Source organism: Thalassophryne amazonica, chromosome 21 (assembly GCF_902500255.1).
Source record: "Thalassophryne amazonica chromosome 21, fThaAma1.1, whole genome shotgun sequence".
Classification (NCBI taxonomy): Eukaryota; Metazoa; Chordata; class Actinopteri; order Batrachoidiformes; family Batrachoididae; genus Thalassophryne; species Thalassophryne amazonica.
In genome coordinates, this window is record NC_047123.1 from 909,962 (window position 1) to 922,829 (window position 12,868).

A 12,868-nucleotide genomic window follows, 5' to 3' on the forward strand; every position below is an offset into this window, starting at 1 on the left:
GGAAAAACTGTTAGGTGTTAGAAATGGGTTTACCAAGGCTTTTAGGTCACAAACATTGTGTAATATATGAATAAGACTTTAAAACATACAATTAATTAAGAAAAATAAACATGCACAGACCCTTGATTAGAGTAAGTGGGTATCGAAAATGAATGAATGAAAATATGTGCAGTGCAGGGTAGCAGTGCCACCCACTGGTAACTACATGGCAGAGATCTGGAACATTTCAAAACAGCATATTTGTAAAACAATATTACTTACCTGTGTGCTTGATGTCAAATTCCATTTCAGATGAGCAAATTCCATTAACAATGAAAACTGATGCTGAAAAAAAATTACAACAATCCTGAGAAAGACCATCCCTCCACGTGTGTTTTTCCACAGCTATTCTGTAAGACTAAGTTGACAGGATTGTTCTTTTAGAGTTCATTGGTGTGTTTTAGTGAGGATCTGCCACTAACAGTGCAGGGAGGAGACATAACAAATGTGACCTCAGGCATCTACGATTGGCTGCGAGTCAAAGACTATCTAGAGGAGAGATGGATATTATAGCTGAGAATGTCAATGTTCTGTCGCTGATCTATTGATAAAAAGTACACTTAAAATGTGGTGACGCATCCACAGACCCCAGAGGGTTAACTCACACCACAAACACAGTCCAAACAGCATGATAAAGTCTCAAATTTGGACAACCAGCTGGCCACAAAGTGCTAAAAACTCTACTTTAGTCACAAGGTTTAGAACCAGACATTCACACACTCTGTGTACTTTGATGTGTCAGTGAAACACTGCAGGCGTTCTGAAGTTTATTTATAAACAGAGTTAAATTTTATCGTGGTGGTTTTATTGCCCAGCCCCACATGATGGATCAGATTCTGTGAATAACTGTCATAAAGTCGTCACAATCCATCAAAATGAAGCTGAATAGAGTCTCCGGTCCCTCAGCCGGATTCTTGTTCCGCACTGATATTTAGTTCATCTGAGAGACGAGTCCAACGACCCTCTAGATTTGGAGGAGTTGACTTATTTTGTTGAAGTATTACGGTGGGACTCAGGGGGACTTACTGAACTGAGTGGTGACCTGTTCCTGAGAGAAAAGGTTTTCTGGGTTCACCGTCCTCTTGAAGTGGTTCTCCAGTATGGATCGGATGACCGCCTCCTCCTCCAGTTTCCTGACACGACCTGCCAGCAGCATGTACCCTGACCGAGATCACAGGTACTTTAAGGTCTGGTTTAAAAAGGAAGGGTGGTGTTGACGGCGAGCGGTGTTGGAGCTCACCATCGTCAGCCAGGTGCTGCAGCCAGTCCCGAGACGCCTCCGTCTGCTCCTCCAGCCGGTAGCGGTCTGCCCAGCGGAAAAGATCCCTGAGGGTGATGAAGCCATGTTTGCCAGCAAACACAGACGACCCCCGACGTAAGGACTGGAACAGAAAAAAACTTTTAGGATTGGTAAACCCAGAGGATGCATGGTCTCAGTCAGGCCAAACGTGTCCTGCTCCGTGACCTTCCTGGCCTTAGGTTTCCTCTGGATGCTCTCTGGCTGGTTGACCTACCAGGAGTCAGGTACCTTCAGCACTGGACCTCAGATTCGAGAAACTTTAAATAACAACACTAAAACTGATGCAGCATCTTGTTTTACAATCAGAAAACCAAAAGGTCTTCAGTAATTTTGCTCTGATTTGTGTTTTGAACCTGATCAGCTGACATCAGCAAACACCTTTAACATCTCCAGGGTCACACAGCACTGCTGAGATGCCTTTAAGCAAAACCAGAAGCAACCAACAGTGGACAAACATGGTTTGAAATAAGGTGTCCAGATTAGCTGGTAAACAGGAAGCAGAGCGTGGCGTTACCTGAAGGTCTTGCATGACCTTCACCAGCTTGCTGCAGTAAGACGGTGGCAGGCTGCACCTCTGGTGGAGGATGATCTCCAGCTCGCTGCTGGGCAGTGAGTCAAAGTGCAGCTCCACAAAGCGGTTCCTGAAGGCCCTCGAGAGCACCTGGAGGTTGAACGGACACCAGCTCATCTTTGCCACTTCATCTTTTAATCGCAGGCTCAATTAGGTAAAAATGAGCCAAAATCACATCAAACATGTTTCTTCTGCCTGTAAAGTCTTTGAACTCATCTGAAGTTACATCAAGGGGAAAAAAAAAAAACTATTTAAATTAGCAGTTCACCTTCCTGCCGCCGTACAGACCAGGAGGATTCTGGGTGGCAAACAGCATGAACCTGGGGTGAGCCTTGATGACTTCCTGCATCTCAGCCACAAAGAGTTCCCTGTTGTCGTCGAGCAGCCTGTTGAGAGCTTCCAGGACGTCGGTGGGGGCCAGGTTCAGCTCGTCCAGGATGATCCAGTATCCCTTCTTCATGGCATCAATCAGAACGCCTGCAATGACACAAAACACTCGATGAGCTCCTTTCAAAGAACTGAGGTATGTGTGCGCCTGTGAGAGTGCAGACTGCCACTAGGGGGTGGAAGAGGGAAGCCTCGTCATGGCAGAATGTCTGTGTACATTTGTTGTGGTTTTTCTGGCTGCAGCAGCAACACACAAAACAGAAATTTTATTTTTGATGAGAAAAAAAGATGGAGAGTGGCATAGTCAGTCACGTGGTTTTAATCAGGTAAATTAGTCAAACTGATCGTTTGTCTTCTTCTGCTGTATAACAGACGATGACGAGAACCTGCTCATGAGGCAGCTCTCCCGCCTGCAGCTCTCACAGTCCATCTGAGGAGTTGGTGCTTTAGTTCGAAGGCCATGATGTAATTTTGTCGGTGAGTAGTTACTTGGCTGCCTGAGCCGATGTATATGTTTATGTTACTTTAGATTCTTTTATCCTCCACCTTAACTGTGTACAAACACACACAACAGGTAGACAGGGGGCGCTGCTGCGCTTGCTGGGAAAGAGCAGCTCAGAGTCACTTTCAAAAATAAATAAATGAACTGACTGTGAAACTACTAAGAAATGTGAAGTATAAATACAAATTTATTAGTTATTAATTAAAGGGGCAGCGAGGGGGGGTGCACAAACGTAGTCAAGATGTACACAGGAGACCCCAAAGTTTTTCCCATTATCACTGATTTAAAAGAAGCAGACGCGTCTTTTCTCGCTCCCTGAAAGAACTCCTGCAGGTGAAATGTGGTTCTGTGTTACATTTATCCACCACATATTAACCGCACGACATTTGGTATCAGTATGTGCACTGTTTCACCCCCAATAATAAAAACTTTTTTTTAACAAATGGGCAAAGCACAGAAACAAACAAAGAAAACATACATTTAAATGTTGCCGCTCAACATAATCTAAAAGTCTTTTCTAACACTTTCTATAACTTTATTCAACTGATCAATTGAAATCTTTATGCTGTGGTTGTGTCATGAAAAAAATATTCAGCAGTTACATTTTAAATTGACTTTAATGATCAGATATTTCATATTTTGTATGACTGCTTGTCCTCTGACAGTCCAGGTCTGTAAATGATGGATTTGTCAGTGCAGCGGTTTGAGAATAAGTTAATAAAACCCCTGAATTCATACACTTACATAGATGATGATGACGATCATCATCTCTACTTTTGCAGGACAAATATACATACATGAATTCACACTATCACCACCAGGGGGCATTCATGTCACACAAAAGTAAAGACCATCATCTAAGTAAGTTTATGAATTCAGTTTTATGACATTAATCCACGTATTGCAGATGATAAAATGAATAACGATGCAGGTGTTGGACTGTGAGGCAGGACCTGAGTTTTTGGCGGTCACACACACACACACACACACACACACACACACACAGCTTCCTCTTAATTACGACATATTGTTGTCGGATTCCAAAAGACACTTTGATTTCTACTTGGAGTTGATAGTTTCTGCTCCTTTGATTTTATTTCATTTCTGACTGTGAGCGGCGTTGGCTCAGACTGTGGATGGTCTCCTGGAAACAGGTGTGCATCTGGTGGTTTTCGTACCCTCTTTGAAGACCAGTTGGCCCCGCTCGTCTGAGGCGTAGCAGCCGATGTACTCCTGGATGTCGGTGTGCTCGTGGTTGTTGATGCGCACGCACAGGTTCCCTGAAGCTGCAGCCAGCCAGCGGATCAGGCTGGTCTTTCCCACCGACGTCTCGCCCTGGATCAGCACTGGATGAGTTCTGTGAGGTGGAAACAGGGGCTGATGGGAAACTATTGATTTGTTATCAGCTCAGCGTGGGGTGCTTTCTATCCTGACTGGAGCAAATGGACCTGATTAAAGAGTTATTGAGTGGTGCTGAAGTTCACACAAGGCCAGAGTGTTTTTAACGCTCTGGACTAACTTTAATCTTACAGCAGCAATCTAACAGTGGTGTCCAACGTTGGGGTTCCGTCCCTCCAATGGGCCACAGTCATAAAAAAAAAAAAAAAAAAAAAAAAAATCATTTCACCAGTCACTCAAATGAATTGATCTGATTGGATCAGAGAATTCCTGCAGCCTGAGCCTGAGAGTTAAAAGCAAGGGTCATGGTTCAAAAATGTCCTGGACTACGACCCCAGACTAAAGATTTCCTACCCGGCAGACACCACTCTGGCAAGGTCACGGAGGTTGAGCTTGACGGAGGCGGTGAGGATGTAGCTGGGGTCCAGCGCCGGCTCCAAGTCCCCCTGGGACACCCAGTAGCCCTCAACCTCCACACAGGTCCAGTCGCAGGGGGCCGGGATGGGCTGGAGGAAAGAAGAAATGCTGCATAAAGTACTAGCATAAGATACACAGCAAATTTATTTTTGCATGACAACACTGCCTCCTCCTGGACACAAACTGTAGACGCCCAAAATACCAATGATGCTCCAAAAAGCCACTTTACCTTTTAAAAGGAGAACTCTGACATTTTTGAGGCTGTATTATTAGATGTTTTTAAAGTTTATCTTGTCACACAGAACAAAAGTTAATTTAATCAGTGCATTACTGATTTAGAATGCAAACACCACTGTGGGCTAACCAGCTAATTAATGTACTTGGGCGGAGCAATAAGAAAGCAAATTGCTTCTTGCTGCCACTGAGCAGGTGAAAGTTCAAAAGTGTTCCGGTGCAACCTTCATCCTTTTGTGTACTGAAAGGTACCTTACTAGAGCTGCTCTATGTAACCTGTGAGCTGTACAGCGAGTTCAAGGTGAAAAATACAATGATTCCAAACAATCAAACATACATACTGACAAACATATCCTGCCAAAATGAAGTTTTGGCAGGATATTTGGTGGGTGAGGTGGGGTGGGGGTAAGATATCCTAGGACAGCTTCCCCTGTGGGGGAAGTTATCCGGGGGGAAGATAAACTGCTACAGTGGGAGCTCTGACAGGATCCATCACTAAATGTAAATGAACTTAAAGACGACTGATTATGCAGTTAGCCGCTTACCTCAGCGTCTCAGCATTCCAAGTCAATCGTGGATTGGGGGGCTTCACAGAATAAGCCCCTCCTCCACCTTAACAGGGGCCAGCGGGTCTCATTTTTACCGTGTTAACATGAGACTTTTTCTTTGGCAGGAGGACGTCAGTCTCCAATTATTAAAAATTCCTCCAGTGTTCTGATTGGGCATCTGTGACATAAGTGGGCAGGCTGCATTTGTCATTTTTGTAAGATATTTATGCTAATTTGCTTTTCTCATGAAGATTCACACAGACTGAATTCAGTGCGTTTATACATAGTTGGATAGATGGTGGATCTAATGTACGAGCTTTTTAAGATAAGTTGAGGAAAATGTTCTTGTGATTTCAGGGTCTGAAACACATGAATAAAACATCTCTATCAAATCAATTTAACTGAAAAAAGACAAAGAATTTGAGAAACTTTTTTTTAAACAAACTGGTCGACTCATTTCTGCTACGACCATAAATGGAAAATTAACTAAATACACTCAACAAAAATATAAACGCAACACTTTTGGTTTTGCTCCCATTTTGTATGAGATGAACTCAAAGATCTAAAACTTTTTCCACATACACAATATCACCATTTCCCTCAAATATTGTTCACAAACCAGTCTAAATCTGTGATAGTGAGCACTTCTCCTTTGCTGAGATAATCCATCCCACCTCACAGGTGTGCCATATCAAGATGCTGATTAGACACCATGATTAGTGCACAGGTGTGCCTTAGACTGCCCACAATAAAAGGCCACTCTGAAAGGTGCAGTTTTATCACACAGCACAATGCCACAGATGTCGCAAGATTTGAGGGAGCGTGCAATTGGCATGCTGACAGCAGGAATGTCAACCAGAGCTGTTGCTCGTGTATTGAATGTTCATGTCTCTACCATAAGCCGTCTCCAAAGGCGTTTCAGAGAATTTGGCAGTACATCCAACCAGCCTCACAACCGCAGACCACGTGTAACCACACCAGCCCAGGACCTCCACATCCAGCATGTTCACCCCAAGATCGTCTGAGACCAGCCACTCGGACAGCTGCTGAAACAATCGGTTTGCATAACCAAAGAATTTCTGCACAAACTGTCAGAAACCGTCTCAGGGAAGCTCATCTGCATGCTCGTCGTCCTCATCGGGGTCTCGACCTGACTCCAGTTCGTCGTCGTAGCCGACTTGAGTGGGCAAATGCTCACATTCGCTGGCGTTTGGCACGTTGGAGAGGTGTTCTCTTCATGGATGAATCCCGGTTCACACTGTTCAGGGCAGATGGCAGACAGCATGTGTGGCGTCGTGTGGGTGAGCGGTTTTCTGATGTCAGTGTTGTGGATCGAGTGGCCCATGGTGGCGGTGGGGTTATGTTATGGGCAGGCGTCTGTTATGGACGAAGAACACAGGTGCATTTTATTGATGGCATTTTGAATGCACAGAGATACCGTGACGAGATCCTGAGGCCCATTGTTGTGCCACACATCCAAGAACATCACCTCATGTTGCAGCAGGATAATGCACGGCCACATGTTGCAAGGATACAATTCTTGGAAGCTGAAAATGTCCCAGTTCTTGCATGGCCGGCATACTCACCGGACATGTCACCCATTGAGCATGTTTGGGATGCTCTGGACCGGCGTATACGACAGCGTGTACCAGTTCCTGCCAATATCCAGCAATTTCGCACAGCCATTGAAGAGGAGTGGACCAACATTCCACAGGCCACAATTGACAACCTGATCAACTCTATGCGAAGGAGATGTGTTGCACTGCATGAGGCAAATGGTGGTCACACCAGATACTGACTGGTATCCCCCCCCCAATAAAACAAAACTGCACCTTTCAGAGTGGCCTTTTATTGTGGGCAGTCTAAGGCACACCTGTGCACTAATCATGGTGTCTAATCAGCATCTTGATATGGCACACCTGTGAGGTGGGATGGATTATCTCAGCAAAGGAGAAGTGCTCACTATCACAGATTTAGACTGGTTTGTGAACAATATTTGAGGGAAATGGTGATATTGTGTATGTGGAAAAAGTTTTAGATCTTTGAGTTCATCTCATACAAAATGGGAGCAAAACCAAAAGTGTTGTGTTTATATTTTTGTTGAGTGTATTTGAGTAAATGTGGATTTTTCTGATAAACTCACATTTTTTTTTCTTTTGGCGCTACAGTGAGAAAATATGCAGCAGTTTACAGTTCTAACGTTCAACTCAAGGCACCGACATCTTTACAACCACAACAACAAAGCGGCTGTTTCAAACTGTTCCGTTATAGTATGATCCCTGTTCTGTGGAATGATCTCCCTGCATCAATAAAACAGTCAGACTCTGTGGAGACTTTCAAGTTCAGACTTAAGACGCACTTATTTTCCCTTTCGCATGTCTAGCATACTGGTATAGTATGTTACTGTGCTTTTTACCCTGTTAAATTCATTTTATTAGTAAACGGAGCGTGCCGCGGCCTCAACTTTATCTAAATTCTGGGTCTGTTAGTGAAGCTTAGGGCTAGTGGCCGGCGATCACCTTAGTATTTCTTCTGTTCTTCTTATTGTTTAATGCTGACAAATTATACTGATTCTGTTTTTTTTTTCCTCTCTGTTTGAGGTGCAGCTCCATCCAGAGATGGGTGTGGTGTCTGTGCTGGAGACCCTCCTGTCCTGTGCACCGGCAACATTTCCTGTATATTTGTATTGTCAATTGTGTCTGTATCATGGCCCAAGCAGAGGGTCTCCCCTTTGAGTCTGGTCTGCTTGAGGTTTCTTCCTCAAATCATCAGAGGGAGTTTTTCCTTACCACTGTCGCCTGTGTTCTTGCTCTCGGGGTTTGTAAGTTTAGACCTTACTGTGTGAAGCGCCTTGAGGCAACTTTGTTGTGATTTGGTGCTATATAAATGACAATAAATTGAAATTGAAGTATTAAATAAATCAATGCATATATCTGCATTTAGACTTCCAGCGGGATGGTGAGGCACCAGGACAGTGGGGTTTTTGTTTCCCTCCTTACTTGTTTGAGACACTTGGTGTTTCCCGTCAGGATGTTCTGACAAACCAGTTTCTGGACCACAGGGTGGGAACTCCGGTCCAGCTGTGTGAGAAAACTCAGACAGAAGCCCTGCAAAGATGAAGCAGAGAAGCGGTCAGTGGAGGGGACATGCAGACGCACACACAATGAATCACCTCACAAACCCACAGGGACAGACAGGTGTCCCCGGGGGATTCAAACCAAAACAAAACAATGTTCACTTTTCAGACATTCAACTATTAAGCAGACTCGGCACACGCCTCAAGGTGCAGTGCCAACTCAGGACGGCAGGATCGACCCACCAGTGATGGCTCAGAGGTCCATCTGAGGGTGGGCCGATGGACTGATAACAGGTTTACCAGCAGGTTCTGACTGATCTGAAGAGAATTTCAGACTGATTGATCCTTACAGCTTCTTACCTCATACAGCGAGCGCTGCACGCTCTTGCAGGGGTTTGCTGCCGCGTACTTCAGCGCCCTGCACAGAGTCCGCAGACTATAGTGGGGCCTGTGACCCGTCCCGTCCACAAGACGCGAGCTAGCCTCCTTCCTCACCGCCAGGTAAAAACTGCACAAAAGCACAAACCTTGACTAAGGATACTTTACTCCAAAACACAAAACCATGAACACTGGAGAGTTTTTTCATTACAGTCGTCAGTACGGTGGCTTCACCTGATTATTCCGCTGACGGTGTTCCTGTGTGGATTCAAGCACTGCAGATAGTCGGAAACCAGAACACGCAGGTCTGCTTGGTCCTCCAGCTCGTCCACATACAGCTCCGTGAACCTGAACACACAGCGTGACGTGCACAGGTCACATGACTCCAACAAACTCCTGTAGCACCCAGGAGGGGGCAGAACCATTTTTTTCCTGACAGATATCTCTGGAGGTTCTTTTAGTGCGACAGCGATCGCTATCATGTAACTTCTGGATTTTACAGCCTGTCAAACCGTCCCCACCAGCCAAAGCTTTTGAACCGGGAACTTTCTGTACTGAAACAAAGTGCACTAACCACTTGGCTGCCCCCCCCCCCCCGATCTGTCTACTTCAGTGATAATTGTTTTAAATCATTAAAGGGGAACATAAACACTTTTTGAGAGTTTGTTTGTGCATTCCTTGGTAAAAAAAAAAATTAAGTGTTCTTCAAACACTTGCAGAATGTTTGAGCACAGTGTAGATAATATTATTTGAATCAAATTTGCCGCTAAATTGACATGTAAATGTCCACTGGCTGAAGTCAGTGGAGGACACTTCAGGTTGACGTCACTGGTTGGAGTCGTCCTCTGCTGGGGACGAGTGCAGTTTACTGAGCTCGCTCACTGAAGTTCTATTAGTCTGGTCAAGAAACAGGTGGAATATGCCAGAAAGCTGCACATGTTGGCAAAGCTACAAACGGAGGAACAAGGGAGACAAAATGTGGTTCTTCTTGTCACTTTGTCTGTGACATTTGGTTGATAAACAGGTGTATGTTTCCTGCCCGAGTCTGTCATCCGAGGATAATCACGATTTGCAGCTGATTCACGTTTTGGGGGTTAACATGGCTCGATATCCAGGTCAGAATGGCATTTTAAATAGAATAGAATTTATTATCATCATTGTACATGACACCAGAAAAAAATCCTGTGCATGACAATGAAATTAAAAACAGTCTCTTAAAAGCACATTTAAAATAATAAATAACCCTCAAATTCTACATAAACCTAGTTAAAAACACTCAATCACAGTCATCAAATGGCAGGTCCAGCAGCATTCAGTGCACAAATAACTCTTCCCACAAAGCTATTTTTAAGTCTGTTTGTTCTGGCCTTCAGTGTCCTGTATCATCTGCCTGATGGCAGCAAGTCAAACAAATAGTGTCCAGGATGGGAGGGGTCTCTGATTATAGTCCTTACCTTCCTGAGACAACTTATATACAGTTCCTCTAATGAAGGCAAGAGACAACCAGTGATCTTCTGGGCTGTTGTGAGTGTTTTTCTGAGTGTGTTCAGTTGTGAATCCCCATTGAAAATGCATTAACATCTGGAAATTGGTCAATATTTTGCACGGTTAGACAGCGTCATGTCACTGTCCATGAAGGGACGTTGGTATTTAGTGGGCAGCATTGGGAGTGTGGACTCTAATCATCATATCTAACCTCTCTGTTAGTGCCTCCAGCAGGGAATCTCAGAATGACGCTCATCTTCCCCCCAACCAGTAACGTCACCCACCTGACCTGCATAAATGGCGGCAGCCGGTTGATGTCAAAGCCTCTCAGACCACGACTAAAACAAGGTTTTCTGGAGATGTTTTATGCTCTTTAGTGTTTCTTGAACGCATGTTTGTTTATTCGTGCTATAAATCATCTGTGGGCATTTCTGTTCCCCTTTAAAACTTATTAATTGAAGCCGTGAAGCCAACAAAAACAACAACAACAACAACAAAACCTTTAGAAACTACATTCTGAACTGAAGAATTATTCTTTTCTTACAAACATTTTCAGAATAGAAATAATTATTTCCTCAAATAATGGAAAGATCAACTTAATGTTAATGTTGCCTCCTTAATTACCTGATTTACATTTTGTTGAAATAAAAATTACAAGCACTCCGCTTTCATGGAATAAAAAAAATAAAAATAAACAAACAGTGAAAGGCTGTACACCTGTGAGCCAGCATGTGCCGACAGCCCCGTTTCCACCAAGCACTCCGGACCAGTACAGGCCGGAACGGTTAAGTCTGGGTTGCTTTGCATTTCCACCACCAGCAGAACACGTAAATATTGATGAGCACATCATCAAGCATGTGTACGCTGCCGCGTGGCCTCTCTTCTCCACAAATCGACTGGTCCGGTCTGTGATTGTGCGGAAAACACTAGAATCCATGGAAGCCAAGACTGAGACAGAGGATCGTCCCAATCCTCAGGACATCGTAGCATATAGCCACCAGCCGAGGTGGTCTGACGATAAGAAAAAGAAGGAGAGGAATGTCTCGGATGGCAAAGATGTTGAGACAGAAACTTGGCATCTGAACAACATCCTTTGGTGCAGATGTGGAAACTGCAGGCTGATGCCGACAGTGTGTAACATGCAAAAACGGACCATGAATTCAAGCTTCACTTGTTATTTGGCCACAAACACCCCGCATCATGCCCTGTGTAGCAACAGAGACTTCAATTAATGTACGGAAGTAACTCTTGTTTGACATGGGCCATGTACAAAAATTGTAATTCCAACAGTGGACATTGGTGCGTATGTACAGTCTTTTGTAAATGACATCAGCACCGAGCAGGAAGTACCCTCGTACTTGATTGTAGTATTCTACAATGATGGCGGCCCAGGGGCACTCGGGAGAGCGCAAAGTTAAAATGTCCAATAAAGGTATGTACTTGCAGGATGAGCGTAAAAAGTGTGGAATATCAGCTCTTTGGTATGTTTCTTATAGGAACGTATGCATTTCTCACTCTGTAATGTTCCACACCGGAGTTTTACACGATGGTTCTCTGGCATGAGTACCAGCTGTGCGTAAACTGAATCTGTCCATCAGGTTAAGGAAATAATAATCATAGTAATGACAACATCCTGTGTTTTGTGGGACTAAGTGTGCAGCTCCAAAGAGCCGCGCAGATTTCACTCAGAATTATTAACTTAAAGTGAATCACTGTTTTAAATGAAGCGTCTTTCCAAACATTGTAATACAAAAAAAAAAAAAAACTACAACCGAACAAACCTGATTTTTTTTCCCCCAAAATGAGATGTCCTCGGTTTTTTATTAATTACATCCTGACGTGCAGCAGCTGGCTGAAGAGCTCAGCTCAGAGTCTACGGAGTTACATTTGTGTCATTAATATCTGAAAGGAAATGCTTTGACAAAAACTACAGATTTTGCTTATTTCTATTTCTGTCCAGAGATCAAGGATCCAGTGACCAGTTTCATATTTATTTGCTTCAAGACTCAATAAAATGTTGTTGACATAGAAAACCTGTAAAGCTGACTTTTAGTACACAGAAACTTCACAGGAGGTATTGATAAGGGAATCCAAGGCTTGGCGAACAAGGATCATCAAGGCTGTCCACATCGTCATCCGCAGGCACGCTCGTGGCTGACCAGTCCGTTGCAGGAAAGGCAGATCCGCGGGCAGTGTCTGAAGGTGAAGATCACATCCGGTGTGGCGGCAGAGGTGGCGTGGGCCTTCCTTCTCTGACGCTTGATCTTGACTGCATTTCTCCTGTCCTCTTCAAATTCAGTGGATAATGTGGTGCCAGGCACCACGGTCTGCAGCCTGGTCTGACCAACACTGGCAGTTAACATGGCATGCGGTGAGGGAATTCTTGAGGCAGTCCTTGTATCGTTTCTTGGGGGCACCTCTTTCTCAATGGCCGGTGGAGAGTTTGCCATACAGGACAATCTTCGGTAGGCGATGGTCCTCCATTTTGCAGACATGACCTGCCCATCGGAGCTGATATTTCAGTAGAACTGCT

The 12,868-nt window shown here is 44.3% G+C and overlaps 1 protein-coding gene across 1 annotated transcript in view; it reads right to left on the reverse strand.

Moving 5' to 3' along the window:
• LOC117503576 (midasin-like) overlaps positions 1-12,868 on the reverse strand; it is a 207,212-nt gene that overhangs the window by 142,856 nt on the left and 51,488 nt on the right. Inside the window, exons 22-28 of the mRNA XM_034162836.1 lie at positions 8,396-8,503; positions 4,552-4,703; positions 3,978-4,156; positions 2,179-2,387; positions 1,854-2,000; positions 1,280-1,421; positions 1,066-1,200 (exon numbers count right to left, since the gene is read on the reverse strand). Of these exons, the coding sequence (XP_034018727.1) occupies positions 1,066-1,200; positions 1,280-1,421; positions 1,854-2,000; positions 2,179-2,387; positions 3,978-4,156; positions 4,552-4,703; positions 8,396-8,503 (1,072 nt within the window). The remainder of the gene's footprint in view (positions 1-1,065; positions 1,201-1,279; positions 1,422-1,853; positions 2,001-2,178; positions 2,388-3,977; positions 4,157-4,551; positions 4,704-8,395; positions 8,504-12,868) is intronic.